The sequence below is a fragment of the Chenopodium album genome, chromosome 2 (genome assembly GCF_948465745.1).
Source record: "Chenopodium album chromosome 2, dcCheAlbu1.1, whole genome shotgun sequence".
NCBI classification, from domain to species: Eukaryota; Viridiplantae; Streptophyta; class Magnoliopsida; order Caryophyllales; family Amaranthaceae; genus Chenopodium; species Chenopodium album.
Window position 1 is genome coordinate 79,077,875 of NC_137835.1, and position 17,024 is coordinate 79,094,898.

Consider the following 17,024-nt stretch of genomic DNA (forward strand, 5'->3'; position numbering starts at 1 on the left):
TAGATGGTAATTCTAGTAGCTAGATGATATCCTCTACTAGCTGAATGATATCCTATATCGGCTAGATGATATTTCTTCTGGCTAGATGATATCCTTTATTTGTTGAATGACATTTTTACTAGCTAGATGATATCCTCTATTGGCATGATGATATCCTCTATTTATGACTATGTGATAACATGGCTTGATGGTATCATATAGACATATAGCCAATAGAGTATATCATCCAGCCATGATATCATATAGCCAATAGAAGATATTATATCATAGACACAATCATAAATGATATCATATAGCTAATAGAGGATATCATCCAACCATGATATCTTATAGTCAATAGAGGATATCGATCATCCAGCCAATGAAGGATATGTATAACTTGTTTGAAGATATGTATAATTTGTTTGATAATATGTATAACAATGGTGGAACCTCCATTGAAGTACTCGTACTAAGGTCTTGGGCATAACATACCTTGCTCATTTCTAAACCAAAATACATGCATATGTTATAAAAATGCCCACAATTCAACATACAATCATATGGGACAATCAATTTCAACAATTATACATCACATAAGAAAGCCCCAATTCGGTTTTTGGGCATTTAAAAAAAAAAACCGAGAATCTCAAGCTTTCTCTCTCTTCCGCCATGGATGACCTCGCTGTTCTCCTTCGCCGTAACCACCACTAACTTGTCATCGGGTGGAAATTTGTTCTTTATCACAAGAAGATGACGATGATCTGATACTTTCTTGAGTCTCGATTGACGAAACATTGGGTGCAACTTGCCGCCCCCAATACTTTGTGATAATTATATATGCACTTACCAAACTTGAAATAAGTAAAATTAGGCGAAGAGAACATAACTTGATTGATTTTCGACATATAAATAACTGTATTGTAGGATCCGCCCTGTATTAGACCAACTTTTACAAGAATTTGCTATAATAAAATGAACAAAACAACACACACCCAATTATCCGTTGTATATAAATGTAGCTCGCAAGTGACACTTGAACACCGACATCATTACAACTATACATTTGAATAACATAATAATAACCATATAATGCATGCATTATATTGCAATTAAAAAAGCTAAAGCTTGAATAATTACAAGAAATACTAATAATTAGCAAGAAGAAAGAAAATTAAGATTCCTTCATTGTCATTTGTCTCTTTCTAAGCACAAGTATGTGTTAAGAAAAAGGATATTAAAACTTGTATTTATCGCCTTCTTATTCTAATTAATTCCTCATATAGCAAGAGCCAAAGGGTTGTTCAACCAACTTCCAACATTGCTACGTTTCCCACTTTTTTCCCTCTTTTTTAGCACTTATGCCTCCTTTTCCAGCCTGGCTCTTCATTTACACTCAATTTTTCCTTTTAAGGGAGGGTAAATCTTAAATATAAATTTCTAAAAAAATAAAAATAAACTGTTAAAAATTCTTTTGGATATAACATATTTATATTATTTAGGGTGTGTTCATTTGATTTCCACAACAAATCGTATCTAAATTTACAGTAAAATCTGTTTACCTGACTTTTTTTTTTTTTTTTTTTTTTTTTTTTTTTTTTTTTTTGAGGGGAATCTATTTACCCGACTTATTTAAACTAATACTCCCTCCGTTTCAATTTGTTAGTCCCATATACTATTTTGGGCGTTTCAAAAAGATCTACCCATATTGAATGTATTCTACTTTTAACTTAGTTTTTATTTCCTATTTTATACATATTAAATTATGATTGGTTAAATTAATGATTGTGCATTGATGACATGAGTCTAAGTAAAGAAATTATTCCCTTGAATTATGCAATTATACTTGACGGTTTCCTAAAAAAAAACAAAAAAAGTTTAAATAAGACAAAACTATTTATGAATTGTTTTTGACTTTAATGTTAGATTCCAAATATTCTTCATTTCTTATTTTATGTAATAGATTCCATATGGGACTATCATATTGAAACGGAGGGAGTAATGAATATAAAGGTGAATTGAACATACCTTATTAGATTTTAATTAAACTTATTATAGTTACAAAAAATGAAATTTAATGTCTTTTATTAATCGTTATTAGAATTTATGTGTATTAAATTCTAGTAGAACTTCCTCAAAAAAAAAAAAAATAATTATTACGGAGTACTTCATAGTACGGAGCATATGATACTGTCTTAACTTATACAGTATATGTAGTATATGGAATACTAAAAATCAAAATTTATTAATTTTACATATTAACAAGGTGTTATTTTATTTTTTTTTGAAATAAATTAAGGAAAATGTTATCCATAGCCCTTAGGGCTACATATAAGCATTAAATTTACACTTAAAATCGTAAAAAGTTAAGAAATCATCAAAATATAAACACTAATAACACTGATTTGCGCGTGTTTTTGTCATGAATTCCTAATTTTATACAATTTTCAAGAGTATATTTAATGCTTAAATATAGCCCTTAGGGCTACATATAACATTACCCATAAATTAACAAGGTGTTAATAGTTGAATGTATGGCTTTCCTCAAAAAAAAAAAAAAGTTGAATGTATGGCATTGATAATCAATAAAATAAATGTTTTATCCGAAGTATTAAAATTTAAAATAGGGAAAATAAATATGGAGAAATAAAACCTGGAGGGCAAAATTGTCATTTTTGTTTTAAAGCCAAAGAATCCCCACACTCCCTTATTTCTGAAGCAAACTTCAAATTTGTCAGTTCCAATAAATAAACTTCTCCAACTCCAAATCACAGCCGTCCATTTTCATCACAGTATCAAATGACCTCCATCGAACGGCTGTATCCAACGAGCTTACGTCATATTACTATGAACCCGCCCATACCATATTATACCCTCTTTCATTGCCATTAATATTTATTCATTTTTGTCTGCAAAAACAAAAAAAAAATTAAAAAAATTAAAATTTTTGGAGGGTATATTTCAGTGTTTCAGTACAGAGTAGCAGTAGTAATGATCTGCTACATCACCTTCGCTTAAACTCCCAAGGTCTGTTTTCATGGTTTATTTTCTCTCTCCTCTATTTTATTTTCTGCTAAAGCATGTAAATTTTTTGAAAAGATTGGATTTTTTTTTGTTTTTCAGTTTAGTTTATTGTGGGTGTTTTGCTAGATTTTGTGGGTTTTGGTATCTGCATTTGTTTGGTAAGTTATAGATCTGAATGTGGGTAATTGCTAATTAAAGTTAATTAAGTGTTTTAAATTATGGAAACTGTAGGTTTTGTTCATATTTACATTTATTTACTTGTTTTAAGGTAATTTGTTGAATGTCGGTGCTTACTCGTAAGTAGATCTTTACTTTGGTTTTGTTACTGGGTTATTGTTTTTGGTTGGTAATGTTTGTATTTTTATATTTTGATGTTTTTATGTTTTGTTGGTTGTTAGGGAATATTGGGGGGAAATGAGGAAAAGGGTTTGAAAAAAATGGAATTTTTTTGAAAATTTTATTTTGGGAAATAGAGAGTTTTGTTTGTTTGAGGTAATTATAATGTGCTTAATAGTTGAATAGGTCACCATTATAATTTTTTTAAAGGATGTTGCGGCATTTCAGGGAGATTCTGTTTAACCTAGTTGTTATAAGGCCAATGGCTCTATGCTTGATAGTGAATTAGTGATCTGATATTCTGTGGGCATACACCTAGATTAATTTAGCGTTGGTGAAGCGTATCGTCGTTCAATTGTACTTGGTTGGGATATGAAGTTTGTACGCATTACGGAGTATGGAGTATGTTATTTGTGGATTTTGTATAAGAGGTTTAGGATGGACTGGGTATGTACAAGTCTTGGTAACCTTCCATTATGGATATTGATTGGCTATGGCTGAAGAAGGATTATGATTACTTCCTATTTTATTGGGTTTTGAATGTCTCCACATCACGTTTGGGCTGCTTGAGAGCTAGATCAACATAGGATGAGTACACCATATAGCGGCTGGTCGAGTAATTCACTAGACTTGTATGCACAGCCAAGAGCTTCTAGATTTTCTTTTTCGACTAGGGACATAATCCATTTTTTTATTTGCTTTACGGCAATGTAGATATTGGTCTTGATTGCAGGAGACCTATAGTTGTGTATTGAGTGATTATGGTGAAGACAACCCATGTCATTCTAAGCTTAAAAGGATTTACAGTTTGTTAATTCCAAGCCTTTCTTCCCTGGCACAGAAAGGAGGTTGAATAGAAAAGAGATGCAAATGCTAATATCCATTTCATTGAAAATGATTATCTAGGAAAATCAAAGGAGTATATAGTTGCTAATTGTATAGGGAGGCAAAAATGTACATCTATTACACAGTATAAAATGGCGCTCTAATGGTTCTTTTGTATGACAAGAACAACCCAATATATATCTTGCTGACAGGTCAGATATACACTAGCTTACTTCTAACCAGTAAAGGGCAATTAAAGAGACTATTAAAGGGCTGTTTCTGAGGATGTTTTGGATTTATTTATTTTATTTTTCGTACATAAAGACAATGTACATAGTATGATGGCACATATTTATTTCAAACTTAAGAAAGATGACTAGTGAATAAGGATCTTTACAAAAACCTGATTCAATCAGGGCTTATCTTCAGGGATGGGTGATGCCATATTGTTGAGTTTGCTGGTTGGAGCTAGGTTTAGATGCCTTGGTATTGTTGATTTTCTTTGCCATATAATACTTGGAGACGCCTTTAGAAGCTAGCTGCTATGTGTGCATGTGCAACATTGGGTTCATAAGCTGTCCTTTTTCTGGTTGTTAGTGTCGACTTTCGTATTACCAAATTTTCTGTGATGTTGAAGTGGTTAAAATCTTATGGAGTTATTGAAGATATTGATGGTGGAGCATTGAAGAAATTGATATGGTTGGTCCTATCTGCTAGGAATTGAAAGATCATGTTTATTGCATTGAGGATTTGTGTCTGAGGGTAGTTTTATTTTGCTTGGATACGTATTCATTTTGCTCGAATAGTTGACTTTGATGATAAATGAGAATTAACTTGAAAGATAAGGACTTTGGTTAGGATAGGTAATTGCATTATTTTATGTTCAGCATAAAGTATGAATCAATCCACTTTTTATTTTTGCATTTAGAAGCAAGTAGTAATGCTGAACGCATTGCTATCCAAGCCTTTCAAACAAACCTTAAGGTTGATTTTATTGTGCTTGTAATGTCGGTTGTTATACACTTCAAAGCAAACTCTCTTGTTGGATAATCCATCTTGTGCATATAGCTACCTTCAGTAAGTTTTAGTAGCACTGATTTTCTATCATGTTCAATTGACAGATCATACCTAGAAAAAATTACTTAATTATTTCTTAGGATATGCAGAACTAGGTTTGTGACCCTTAGCAAATGCAAGCCTTTGTTACTTGTGGAATTGCAGGTTTGCAACATTACAATTAGGGACTTATTGTATCAGTGCCTTTGATCATGAAAATTAAAGTAGAAAAGGGATAAATGTTGAGCCCTTTCACCACTTTTTAGAAAATTACTTTAATTTTTTATCTACTGATTCTGAGCTTCAATCAGTTCAATGTTTGGCTTATGTAATGAAAGTGAAATGATCAAGAGTGGTTTGTACAATGAGAGATATATTCAATTAAGGTCTTTTTCTGTAAAACTATGTGTCATGCTGACATCAATGGACAAACAGCTGTTCGTGATTTTATATTCAATTTGATCAAGCTGCTTCTGTTATCCCCTGTGGTGTTCATTAAAATTTCTTGAAAATGCATGTTGATATTTTAGGGGGTAGCTTGTACAGTGAAATTTCAACTTACTAGCTGAATACATGGTATAGCTTAGCTTTGCTGCTTTGACAATTTATTGTCTTATCCATGTCGGAAAATGTACTTTCAGACATGAGGTTGGATTTCTTATCCTACACTCCAGGTTTCATCCAGACACCGGACACCTCAATAATCCTGAATCACATATCCATACAAAGAAAGATAAAATGATATGAGGAAAAAGGATGTGAAAATTTGCGAGAAGTTGATATCTTAATTATTGCAATAATTGAGCTACTAAATCTAAAATTTGTTTATATGTATTTGTAACTTGGCAATCACATTGGAATGTCTTTAAAATCAGGTACTACGTAGATGTTTTGTGAATCAGTGTGTCGCACTTGTGTCCAATTTTAGGACAGTGCTCATGTGATCAGAATTTTGAGCCTTATTGTGTTGAACACTTGGATATGTTACTTGTACCTAACATTCATGTTAGTGTCTGAGTAACAACTTATAAGTTTTGACTATTATAGTGCTCTTTAGTAAAGTAGAACAACTTTCACAATTAACTGCCATATATCATTTACTTTTTTCATTTGGTTAGCTCTATTTGCTCTTTGCCTCTAGATATTATGCGCTGAAGTGATATCTTGTGCTGAAGGTTTTGTTAAGTCAATTTTGGCCTCTCAACAATGGGGAAATCACCTGGAAAGTGGATAAAGACTGTAATTTTTGGGAAGAAACCATCCAAATCCAATTTTGCCAAGGGTAAAGAGGTACTTGCTGAAGACTTACTTGGTTATTACTCTGCTCCCTTAGATGTTTAACTTTTACGATGTAACTACTGTTACATACTATTAGTGCTTCAATGTAACTTCTGCAAAACTGTCTGGTAGGTACATTGCGTTTTTAACACCTTTGTTTTCATACTTTTCTGTTGTACTGTGTGATTAATTTAGATATTAATTATTTTGGCTCTCTGGTACCATGTGCGTGGAAAACTAGAGAAGCTAAAAGTAATGCCTACATCATCAAGATGCACCCCTTCATCTTTTTTGTGATCTATGAACCTATTAGCACTTTTTGAATTTTGAGATCTAGGTGATTGTCCGGTAAATATGTGCCTTTTCTTGTCTAGGTGAAATTATGCTAAAAAGTAATTCCTTTCCTTTTGTATATATTACATCTTAACTTTGAGTAGAAGCTTTTCTTTTTCCTTATTTCACACGTAATTCATACACTCTATAGTGCTCTAATATGCTTTTATGGAGTTTTGTGTCATTTTTTTTTCTTTTCTTTTATACTGTAAACAGAATATTAGAATAGGATATTCAGATCTGATACTCTGGTCTCTTAAAATATGTATAGATATAATAGAATATATTAAGTGGGATCTGTCGCATTTGTGTATCTGACTGCTGGAGTAGAGTATATGTGTTATTGTGTGTAGGTGGCGATCGCCGTCTCTTCGCTGAGGATTATTTTTTTTCAAATTTGATAGTCTTCATGTGTTCTGCTCATTGACGCTGTAAAAATTTTCGACCTCAATATTCTACACAAAAAATAAAAACTTGTAAGATAGATTCATTGGATAATTACTTTGGCTTGGGCTGCATGTACTTGGAACCTTGTTTATTGTCTAGACCTCAAGGTTCTTTTTTAAATTTAGGTGAGATGAAGTCAAATGAATTTTGTTATTAAGTCCTTAGTTGGTGATAAACCACACCATCACATATAATTTATCGGTTCTTTTTTTTTTTTAATTGCAAAGTTGGGGTTTTCACGTTTGCCAATGTACATTTTATAAAATTAATATTTTTAATTATACTTAAGTAAAAATTATAAAAAATTAATATACCAAGTATTTGAAAATATAAATTGAGACGAATCTAACAAGACCCCACATGTCTATTTTTTTTCCTAACATATAAATTACAAAAGATGGTCAAAGTAGTAAATGTGAATAGCGTAAAATTTCAAAAGTTGCAATTAAAAAGGAATTGAGGAAGTATAACTTTTACACAATAGAGTTTCAGAATCTTGTTTAGTTTTCCTACATTAATATTATATATTTAGTTTTATGAGAAATTATTGCGGATTGCATCAATGAAGCACACTAGTGATTTTCAAAACTTAGTTTAGGATAAGCCTGTTCTTACTTTTATTTATTTATTTGTTTTTTCACCTTCTGATTAATATATATTTTTTTTTACTGTGCTAAGAAATCCACCAACGAGAAAGAGGTGCATGTTCGTGTTAGGGCTCCTGAAACTGAATCAACTGATAATGATGCTAATCCTCCAGAGGTATCAAGTGCTGCTATAGATGCAGTTCATGTGGATGACCAAAATTTAAGCTCAGAGTACAAGGAGTCTTCTCTTGGCCAGGCAGATGGGGATATACCAGTATCTGGAGATCAATGCACTGATCCAAAACCGACAGAGGAAACAGATATGTTAACTGACGAGGAGAGAATAGAGTTAGAAATGGCTGCAACTAAGACACAGGCTGCTTTTAGGGGCTATCTGGTAAGTTCTGCATCTGTAGTGACATGATAATTAAGAATATCATGTTCGTACTTATAAAAACTTTTTATATGTATTCATACTTTATGCTACTTGTATTAGATAGTGATACATAAAATAATACTGTAATAATTACTTCATAGTTATTAATTGCTAGATGTTCTGGCTGATTGATTAAGCTTTCTATTTTCTGTTGGCATGTGTATGTTTGCATATGTCTTGGTCCGTTTCTATGGTATATCAACTGTGCTTAATTTACCAGAATTTGTTGGTACTTGATAACTTTTTCTAATTTGAGCATATTTGTGAAGGCTCGACGTGCATTCAAGGCCCTGAAAGGCATTATAAGGCTTCAGGCTCTTATTCGTGGACATTTGGTGAGGAGACAAGCTGTTTCAACCTTGTATTGCATTATAGGAGTTGTCAAGCTGCAAGCGCTTGTTCGTGGATCAAAAATTAGGTGTTCTGATGCTGGCCTTGAAGTCCAGAAAGTCTGTATAGTGAAGCCTCTGGTAATTCCCTTAATGGTTATTTAAGGTGTTTCTTTTTCTCTAGTAAAAAAAAAGGCGTTTCTTTTTCTGGTTACTTATCTGGAGCTGTTAAAGAGGGAATCTTTGTATGAATTCACAGAGTTGCTTGATTTGCAGGACTAAATTCCTCTTTTTGAAAATTGTTTGATTTTGCATGCTTTGTTTGACGTCAAAATCTTGTGAAATTTCAATTTTAAAAATATATGTTTATCACCAATAATAATACAAGTACTAAAAATTGGAAGTGGCAAGGTTTTTGGACCGTGTTGGTAATTGATGATTGGTTTAAGGGATTTAGCATGCTTTTGCTGCTAATCTCACCTTCTCATTTTTCTCTACTGATTTGCACCTCTTATGAAATAACTTTATATGCAGATTGATTTTGTTGCATCCTTCAGGGTACTGGCACTAATTTTAATCATCATTTGGTTGTGATTTATTTTATAGTCATGTATTGTTGTAGACATGTAGAAGATTCGTCAGGGGCAAGTCCCATGTAGTAGATTCGTCAGGGGCAAGTCCAGTAGCATTTTATAGCTGATACCAAATATTTCACTCTAAGATTGCATTCAGGGGCACTAGCATCTGGAACCATCTTAGTACCACCATCTTGAAGTGTTGGCCCCATTCTAATTTTGATCTGCTCAGAATTTAAAAAAGGACTCCAAAGTTTGTCCCAAATTCTATCGGTTGCTCTTATCCTAGTTATTGCGAACTTTCTATTTAGACAAACAATTTGAGCCAAGTATTATATGTTTATATGGATGTGTGATTTATAGGCAGCCTAGTAAATCTGGCTGGTTGAACACATTAAATGATGAACTTTCTGTTTGGATCAGTTATATTCTTTAAAATTCAGCTCACATGAAAGGCAGGGAGCTGTTTGATTTGTTTGTTTTTTTAATAACTTTTTTTGCTAATAGTGAAGGTTGCTTGTTTTGTTGCCAGTTTGCCACTTTCTTACTACTACATACTGCTAATTTTCAGGATGGCAAAGTTGGGGTTCATGGAGACATGTCTGCTGGCACCACAAGCTTGTCAGTGAATGCATTTACAAAAAAAGTAAGCTTTGTCTAAAAGATATAAAACTGTAATGACATACCAATATTCGCATAAACTTTGTCTAAAAGATATAAAACTGGTTTTTGTCCAACCCTTTCTCTTGACATTATTCTTCTCAGTCAAATACATCTATCAATGTAAGTAAGGTAAAATGGAGGTAGGGGAGGAAATCACAAATTTGAGATATTATTAGTGTGGAAGGTGAAATCTACAAAAATTTCATGGAATTAGTTTTTCTTATTTTTTACTATTGTTCAATACAGCTTCTAGCTCCATCACCTGCAGTGATGCCTCTGCGAGTCCAATATGATGTGACAGATTCAAATTCAGTCCAGAATTGGTTGGAAAGATGGTCAATATCCTGCCCTTGGAAACCAGTCTCTCCCCCTAAGAAAGTCACTAACTCAAAGGTCCAGAAAAAGCAAGGGAACTCACTGGCCATTGATGGGGATACAGGTAGGCCTAAGCGCAGTGTTCGCAAGGTTCCTTCTCTTTATGATAATGTGTCAGCTCAGACCACCTCTGAAATAGAGAAACCACGGCGAAATCTGAAGAAAGTTGTAAGCCAGCCAGCAGATTCTGTACAAGATAATCCGCAGTTCGAGCTTGAGAAGGTTAAACGTAGCCTTAGAAAAGTTCACAACCCTGTGTCTGAAACCCCTGGTCAGCCTCAGACTGAGATAATTGAGAAGCCAGTTCAGATCCAAGGGAAAGTAACTGCATCCATTGTACAGGCTCGGACAGAGGTAATTGAGAAGCCAGTTCAGAGCCAAGGGAAAGTAACTGCATCCATTGTACAGGACGTTTCGGTTCCAAATGAGGTCAATGTTGTTCAGAATACCAAAGAAGAGACCAGCATGACTGTTAAGGAAGAGCCTATTGTTTATTCTAAGCCAGACGAAGAGGAGACAACTGAGGAGCCGTTAGAGACAAGTCAGTCTGCTGAATTCTCAAACGATGATGGAACCCTGGTCAAATCAGAGTCTTTTGAGAATGACAAGGATGAAAATACTCCTGTGCCAAATGGTGTCTTGAAAACTAAGGAGGATTCTGCATCAAACGAAAATCAGAAATCCAATAGGAGGGCTTCTTTTCCCGCAAAACAGGAGCATGAGGATGGCTTGCAGAATACTCCGAAGCTTCCTAGCTATATGCAAGCTACCCAATCTGCCAAGGCAAAGTTAAGAGCACAGGGATCCCCTAAAATTGTACAAGATGAAGCTGAGAAAAACAATGCGACCAGACGTCATTCACTCCCATCTGCACCAAATGGGAAAGTCAGCTCAGTGTCACCAAGGACACAGAAACCGCTTCAAGGTAGTGGTGGAAAGAGTGGAAACAAAACTGAGAAATCTTTGTTATCTTCTAGAGATGGAAGTGGTAAGCCTTTCGAATTTTTACAAATTTTCTTTGTGTGGGGTCTTAGATTATGTTTTTTCAATGAAGTGAGATTCTCCTGAAACATTTTTTTTTTTGACTAACCTGAAACATGTTGTTGGTTCTTAGTACACTAAAATCCACACTCAAATGATATCAGGTTGGTCTGTGGGTATAATTAAAGTTTGTTCACTGGCAATACCACAATTTTAGAGCAAAATTTTTAAGAGTTCTTCGTTTTGCACCATTACCGCCTTGAGAATCTCTCTTTTAGATTTTCAAAGTATATGTGTATTTGTTTGGTGCCATGACTCAAGGTCAACGTATCCATGTTTGACTGGTGATTTAGCCAATTTTCAATAATCTGCATTTAAAATCCTAGAAGCATAAATCATGTGCATTGGTGCCTGTTTTGTAACTAGCATTTGTTTTGTGTTTTCAGCGAAGTCTGGCCAAGCACAATGGCGAAGGTGATGGCATTGCGGACATGACTCAGGTTCAATCATGGTCAAGGTTAAAGTTTCTTTGCAGTTTGTGATGTGGCCCTTAGTTATGTTGTTATTTAGGTTAAGAACTTACTGGGACTTACTAATATATTTGGTGTGGATACCATAGCAGCTTTCTTGTGTAAGTTGGGTGCCTTTTGAGTGAATGTAAATTGCAGGCTTCACTGTTTTCATTCTGCCCAAGTAAATTTAGCTTTATGAACTATGTTGTCTTGTCTCATTGTGGAATTTGCAGTATTAAGGTTGTGTATAGTCTATACTCTTTCGAGTTCGTTCTTCCTCCATATTTTTGTTCTAGTTTGTTCATTCTGATTGTTTGTGGTTAATTATGCTTGAAATGAATTCTACGAGTTGTATTAAACAAAGGATGTAGTGCATATTTGCCTACATATTGGTCATTACCATCTTTTTTTTGGTGTTTAGAGAGCCACAAAGGCGGGTGATGAGAATCGATCCCAAGATCTCTTGAAACCGGGAGGGGGGCTCTAACCACTTGAGCTATCCCTCACTCTCGCAAATAGCGAATAAGTCAAAGTGATGTAACTATTAAAAAAAAGGATTGAGTAATAGGTGATTTCTTGCTTGCGTAAAAACCGGTAGAACAATATTAGCATTACCAACATTTCTTCTAGTGTTCTAGTCGATTACGCTCTTACATTATCCCTTTCCAAATCTTTCACTCGTTGCATTACAACCCAAGCTTTTTCATGTGCTCACAGTTCACACTCTTTGCTCACTTCCCCCATTCCAAGCAAATGTACCACCATTTGTAAGTGTTTACTTCATTTATTAAAAATCATATGGAATTTGGTACTCAATTATTTATATTTAAAACATTGTCACGTTTACTATATACTAGTAATAATATTTGCTAAATCAAAATTCATCTAACACAGTTGTGTGTCTATGTCCATGACATAAAATATTGCATGGTACAATGACATAACCATTAACGGAAGTAGTAATAATATTTGCTAAATAAAAACTAACATACAATGCCATATTTGCATGTTTTAACTCTAGGCGTGGTAGCCTGATGGTGGTCAGTGGTGGTGGTTTGTGCAAGCCACAAACTATTCGCTTTAGCCAATTTCTTATGGTGTGGTCTCAAGGAAAAATAATAGGACGGTGTTAGATAGTTTTTGACAAATAATACAGAGTATTGCTCATTTTAAATCTAGAACTGAAATCCAATCCATAATTCTGTAATCTGGACCAAACCAATTTTTGATCCTTCTTTGTTGCAGTCAACAAATTGCAGAAACAAGTACCATGCTTATTATTATTACCCCCATAAATTAAGGATTTTCTAAATTTGAATTTCGAATCCAAAAAAAATACCAAAAGAAGAAGAGGAGCGTCAAAAAAGAATAACAAAAGAATTTGGGTCCCGCCAAAAATCCAACCGTTTAACATCATTAACTTCCTTCAATTTTCAGCTTTCAATCCAATCATCACATAACACGTCAGCAAAAACCTCAAAAAACCCATTTTTTTCGTTTAATTAATTAATTAATTAAACTGTATAACGTTTAAGATTCAAAAATTGAAAAAAAAAACAAAAAAAAAAGTGAGAAATTTTCCCGCTCAACTGAGATAAATAAACTGACGAAGTTTCTCTTTCTCTCCCACTCTATCATAACTTCTCTCTCTAAATTCTCTCTAAAATCTTTCTCTCTCTAAAAAAACCTCTGCAATTATGGAAGAACCACTCAAAATTCAACAATCTTCTGCTTCTGCTGGTAAGTTATTATTCATTTTATCGAGTTTCGATTTCAAGAATTCGTAATTTTTTTTATTATACGGGCTTTTAAGTTCATTTTTATTACCACTATTTATTACCGTCTACTAAACGAGTTGCGAATGTTGTTTCCAATGAATTAATCTGGTTTTGTTTTGTTTCATTTTATGGGATTTCGGGAAAACAGCAAAATCAAAGCTTAGGTATCCGCTTCGTTCGGCTTCAAAATTGAAGGATCAAACTAACAAATCCCCTGAAATTGCTAATAATTCTTCCTCTGCTGCTTCCAAGAGGTAATCTTTACACTATTTAATTATGTAATTGGGTAATTTTACATGAAATTGATTGAAATTCAAGTTCAAATTTGATTTATTTACTCACTTTACATCAAATTAAATAGGTTTTTGAATATATATGTTTAAAGTGTAATTGATACGGAATTATTTCATGAGAACTGGTCAATGATTGTTATGGTGTGATTAGTTGTGTAGTTGCTGGTTATTATCTTCTATGAATTGGTAATTTTTATTGTATCAGAATTCGTGTCATATACAGTTGTACTTTCTGAATTTGTCATGCCAAATTTAGAATTAATAAGAATATACGCATTTTGTTATACCATGTACAAATCTTTCGTGTTGTTACAAAGACCGAGTCATTTGGGCCTAAATAGGATTGTTCAATAAAGGGTACGTTAAATTGTGTTGCTTAGGTATACCCGAGTGCATAATAGAAGTTTTGTTATTATTTTGGAATTTGGGTCAGTCCAAATACTAGCAGTACTAACTATGATTCTCTTTTGAAATTCTATGTTGTAAAGTATATAAAATCATGATACTTGTCAAAAATGCTGATGAATTTTGTTGAATTTCGCCATAATTGAGAAAAAAAAAATTTTGCTTGGGGTGTTTTGATATATTTTTCCTGATTGGTATGATATGTGTTCTTTAGAGGGAGGACTCCTAGTACAAGCAAAAGTGTGAGTGTTCTTGAGCTTTCTGGCAAGAACACGGAGAAAGCTGCCAAGCCGCCGAGAAGGCTGTCAATTCCTGCAAAGTCATCTGTGAGTCCTAGGCAAAGAGCTGCTAGCAACATTACTCCAATCTCGGAAGCTAGGTCCAAGAGATTTGGTAATGGACCGGAAAGATGTGTGACGCCGCTGTCTGATGTTTCTAGATCATCAACCCGTAGGAAGTTTAATATCCTGTCATCTGCATCATATTGGCTGTCACAAATTAAGCTCTCAGAGTCTGCTGCTAAACACTCGATTTCACTTGGGTTCTTCAAGCTTGCCCTCGAGGCAGGATGTGAGGTATTACATCTTGGAGGATTGCAGTTGATATTGTGATTGGTGACTTGATTACTTTTTCTGATTTATATGTTCTTGTTCAGCCTATGCAGCGTCTGCGTGAGGAGCTAAAATCTTATGTGCAGAGGCACAGCCTTGCCGAACATGGAGAGACTGTCAGAAGCTTATTCGAGGGCTATGAAATCTCAGAAACCTTTGAACAATTGCAAGAGTCTGTGACCTGCTCTCATGTGCCAGAAGATGCAACTACTGTCTCTGGTGAGGATGCTCAGAGCAACTCTTCAACCGCGGCAACCAAAAAGTTCAAACCAAAATCTCTAAACACTGATACTCAAGCTTCCTCAGCTAAGGCTTCTTCCAAGAAGGAAAATGTGCCAAGCATTGTTACAGTAATTAAGACTCGAGCATCAAATCGTGACCCTGCTAAGCCAAAATTAGGCACTGAAAGCGGGGGAAATAATATTAAGAAGAAAGTTCAAAAGCCAGGCAAGCAAGAGTCAAATGGAGAGAAAATCATGAAGCAGGATGAAAAACCAGTCTCTGAAGAAGGTACATTACATCATTCTAGCAAATGACCAAATGCTATTTTCGACGTATAATCTTGTACTATACTCCACATAACTGCAGTCCAATTGATTTATGAGCTTAATATTGTTGTTCGTCTGTGTTCCAGTTGTGGCCAAAGCATTGGACATGGAAGAAACACTAGAGGAAAACAAAGAAAACATGGTATCAATACTTTCTGCCTAAACCTTTTTCTCATCACTTAAAGCTAGCATTTTGTTTACTCTCTTTCTGTACATAGAAAATTACAAATTCGATCTCTTAACATTTTTCACAAATTATGCAGGATGCTCCACATATGGGAGAGGTAAGCGCGATGGAAGTAAATTAGGCGTAATCAGCACCAAGAATGCTGAATATATGGTCATATAAGATGCAGTATTTGATGCTGTTAGTATTGGTTTGTCTTCATAGTTTTTAGTGGAGGGCTTTCCTGTTTGTAGAAAGGTTTAAACAAGCAGTTGTGGTGCAAGATACTCTTTTTCTTCTCCCATTTATTTGTATTTTTTCTACAGGTGGGCGTGAATCTTTGCAAATTTGTGTTTGTCTCTTATCATATAGTGATATGTTAATACTAGTATGTATTTTATCTTATCATTGGTTTTCCCTGCTCTAAAGGCTCTACATTGAATGTTGCCTTTTAAGGGGAATGGGGCAATCGTCATGGGACGGAAGGAGTAGTAATTAGCTTCGATTTTGTTGTGTTGCTCATCTAGGGTGGTTTGTTTTATTATTCTTTTATACTTCATACAATAGATTTTTTTAGTTCATGACTTCATGACAGATCCGATTAAGTGCTCAAGCTCAATGCATAAAGCGTTAAAGTGAAAATTCCGTAGTATCCTTTCTCTTGAATTACTTGCATCTGAAATCATCTCAAATTATCATAGCACTTCTATGATCTCAAACCTTTATTATTTTTTATGATTAGTTCTCACCTATTTCTTAAAGTGAAAATTAAAAAAAAAATTAATTTAATTTTTTATTTTTAAAACTAAAAAGTCTAGCACTGTCAAAAACCACCCAATAAAATACATCTTATAATGTCAAACCATTGCCCAGTCAAAGCATAGCGTGATTGGCGTCTAATCTAAAATGGAGGGATGGATACAAAACTAATTTGCTTGGCAAAGCTAATCAACAAAATGTGCAACAAAGCCAACAATGGTATAACTACTAGCTTAATATTTTAATATTTGCAAACTAGTTCTTTTTGAGTTTTTTCCAACCACTGATATTTTGATATTGGTACCCAACTACACAAAACTTATATGCACAAAATAATACCAAGTATTCAGCATGTTTATATATGCCTGTTTATTTGCCTAATTATGATTAGTTAATACTATCCGGAACATCGAAGAAATGGTAAAACAAATAAAAAAATATGATGGAACCCATTCAACTAACCCTATTATGTTATCATCACCAATTGCCCATATTTGCGCCTGACTTTAAAGAATGACGTAGTTGATGGCTTAGAAAAGTCATCGGTTTACGACTTTAAACAACTGGACTAGATTCCCTCCGATTCAAGTAATTGAATTAGGTTTATTATAATAATGCATTACAAAGCGGTTATAAACTAGTACCTCATCCGTTCACTTTTAGTTGCAATATTTTTAAATTTACAATATTTACATTCTTACATAGCTACACTCGACCCTAATTATTGA

General features: G+C 34.0%; 2 protein-coding genes across 4 annotated transcripts; both read left to right on the forward strand.

The window, feature by feature from the left end:
* The first annotated feature begins 2,883 nt into the window (after positions 1 to 2,883).
* Positions 2,884 to 12,012, forward strand: LOC145601960 (protein IQ-DOMAIN 30-like). Of its 3 annotated transcripts, none has more exons than XM_081658052.1 (7): positions 2,884 to 3,006; positions 6,396 to 6,510; positions 7,957 to 8,262; positions 8,571 to 8,771; positions 9,777 to 9,851; positions 10,115 to 11,231; positions 11,671 to 12,012. In XM_081658052.1, exons 2-7 carry the CDS (start codon positions 6,427 to 6,429, stop codon positions 11,700 to 11,702), a joined length of 1,815 nt encoding a protein of 604 aa, XP_081514178.1. In that variant the 5' UTR covers positions 2,884 to 3,006; positions 6,396 to 6,426; the 3' UTR covers positions 11,703 to 12,012. The 3 variants fall into 3 exon arrangements, with proteins under 3 accessions (XP_081514178.1, XP_081514187.1, XP_081514196.1); XM_081658061.1 differs by having other exon boundaries at positions 2,904 to 3,006; positions 6,362 to 6,510; XM_081658070.1 differs by lacking the exon at positions 2,884 to 3,006 and adding an exon at positions 3,143 to 3,161.
* Positions 12,013 to 13,016: 1,004 nt separating this feature from the next.
* LOC145588964 (uncharacterized) lies at positions 13,017 to 16,126 on the forward strand. Its single transcript, XM_081645548.1, has 6 exons — positions 13,017 to 13,476; positions 13,663 to 13,768; positions 14,427 to 14,787; positions 14,868 to 15,333; positions 15,458 to 15,513; positions 15,635 to 16,126. Exons 1-6 carry the CDS (start codon positions 13,434 to 13,436, stop codon positions 15,677 to 15,679), a joined length of 1,077 nt encoding a protein of 358 aa, XP_081501674.1. The 5' UTR covers positions 13,017 to 13,433; the 3' UTR covers positions 15,680 to 16,126.
* The last annotated feature ends 898 nt before the right edge of the window (positions 16,127 to 17,024 follow it).

Coding starts and splice junctions, on each gene's coding strand:
- LOC145601960 (XM_081658052.1), top strand. CDS start 6,427: ATGGGGAAATCACCTGGAAAGTGGATAAAGACTGTAATTTTTGGGAAG. Junction 8,772..9,776: donor TCTGTATAGTGAAGCCTCTG/GTAATTCCCTTA, acceptor GCTAATTTTCAG/GATGGCAAAGTTGGGGTTCA. Junction 9,852..10,114: donor TGAATGCATTTACAAAAAAA/GTAAGCTTTGTC, acceptor TGTTCAATACAG/CTTCTAGCTCCATCACCTGC.
- LOC145588964 (XM_081645548.1), top strand. CDS start 13,434: ATGGAAGAACCACTCAAAATTCAACAATCTTCTGCTTCTGCTG. Junction 13,769..14,426: donor TCCTCTGCTGCTTCCAAGAG/GTAATCTTTACA, acceptor TGTGTTCTTTAG/AGGGAGGACTCCTAGTACAA. Junction 15,334..15,457: donor AAAACCAGTCTCTGAAGAAG/GTACATTACATC, acceptor TCTGTGTTCCAG/TTGTGGCCAAAGCATTGGAC.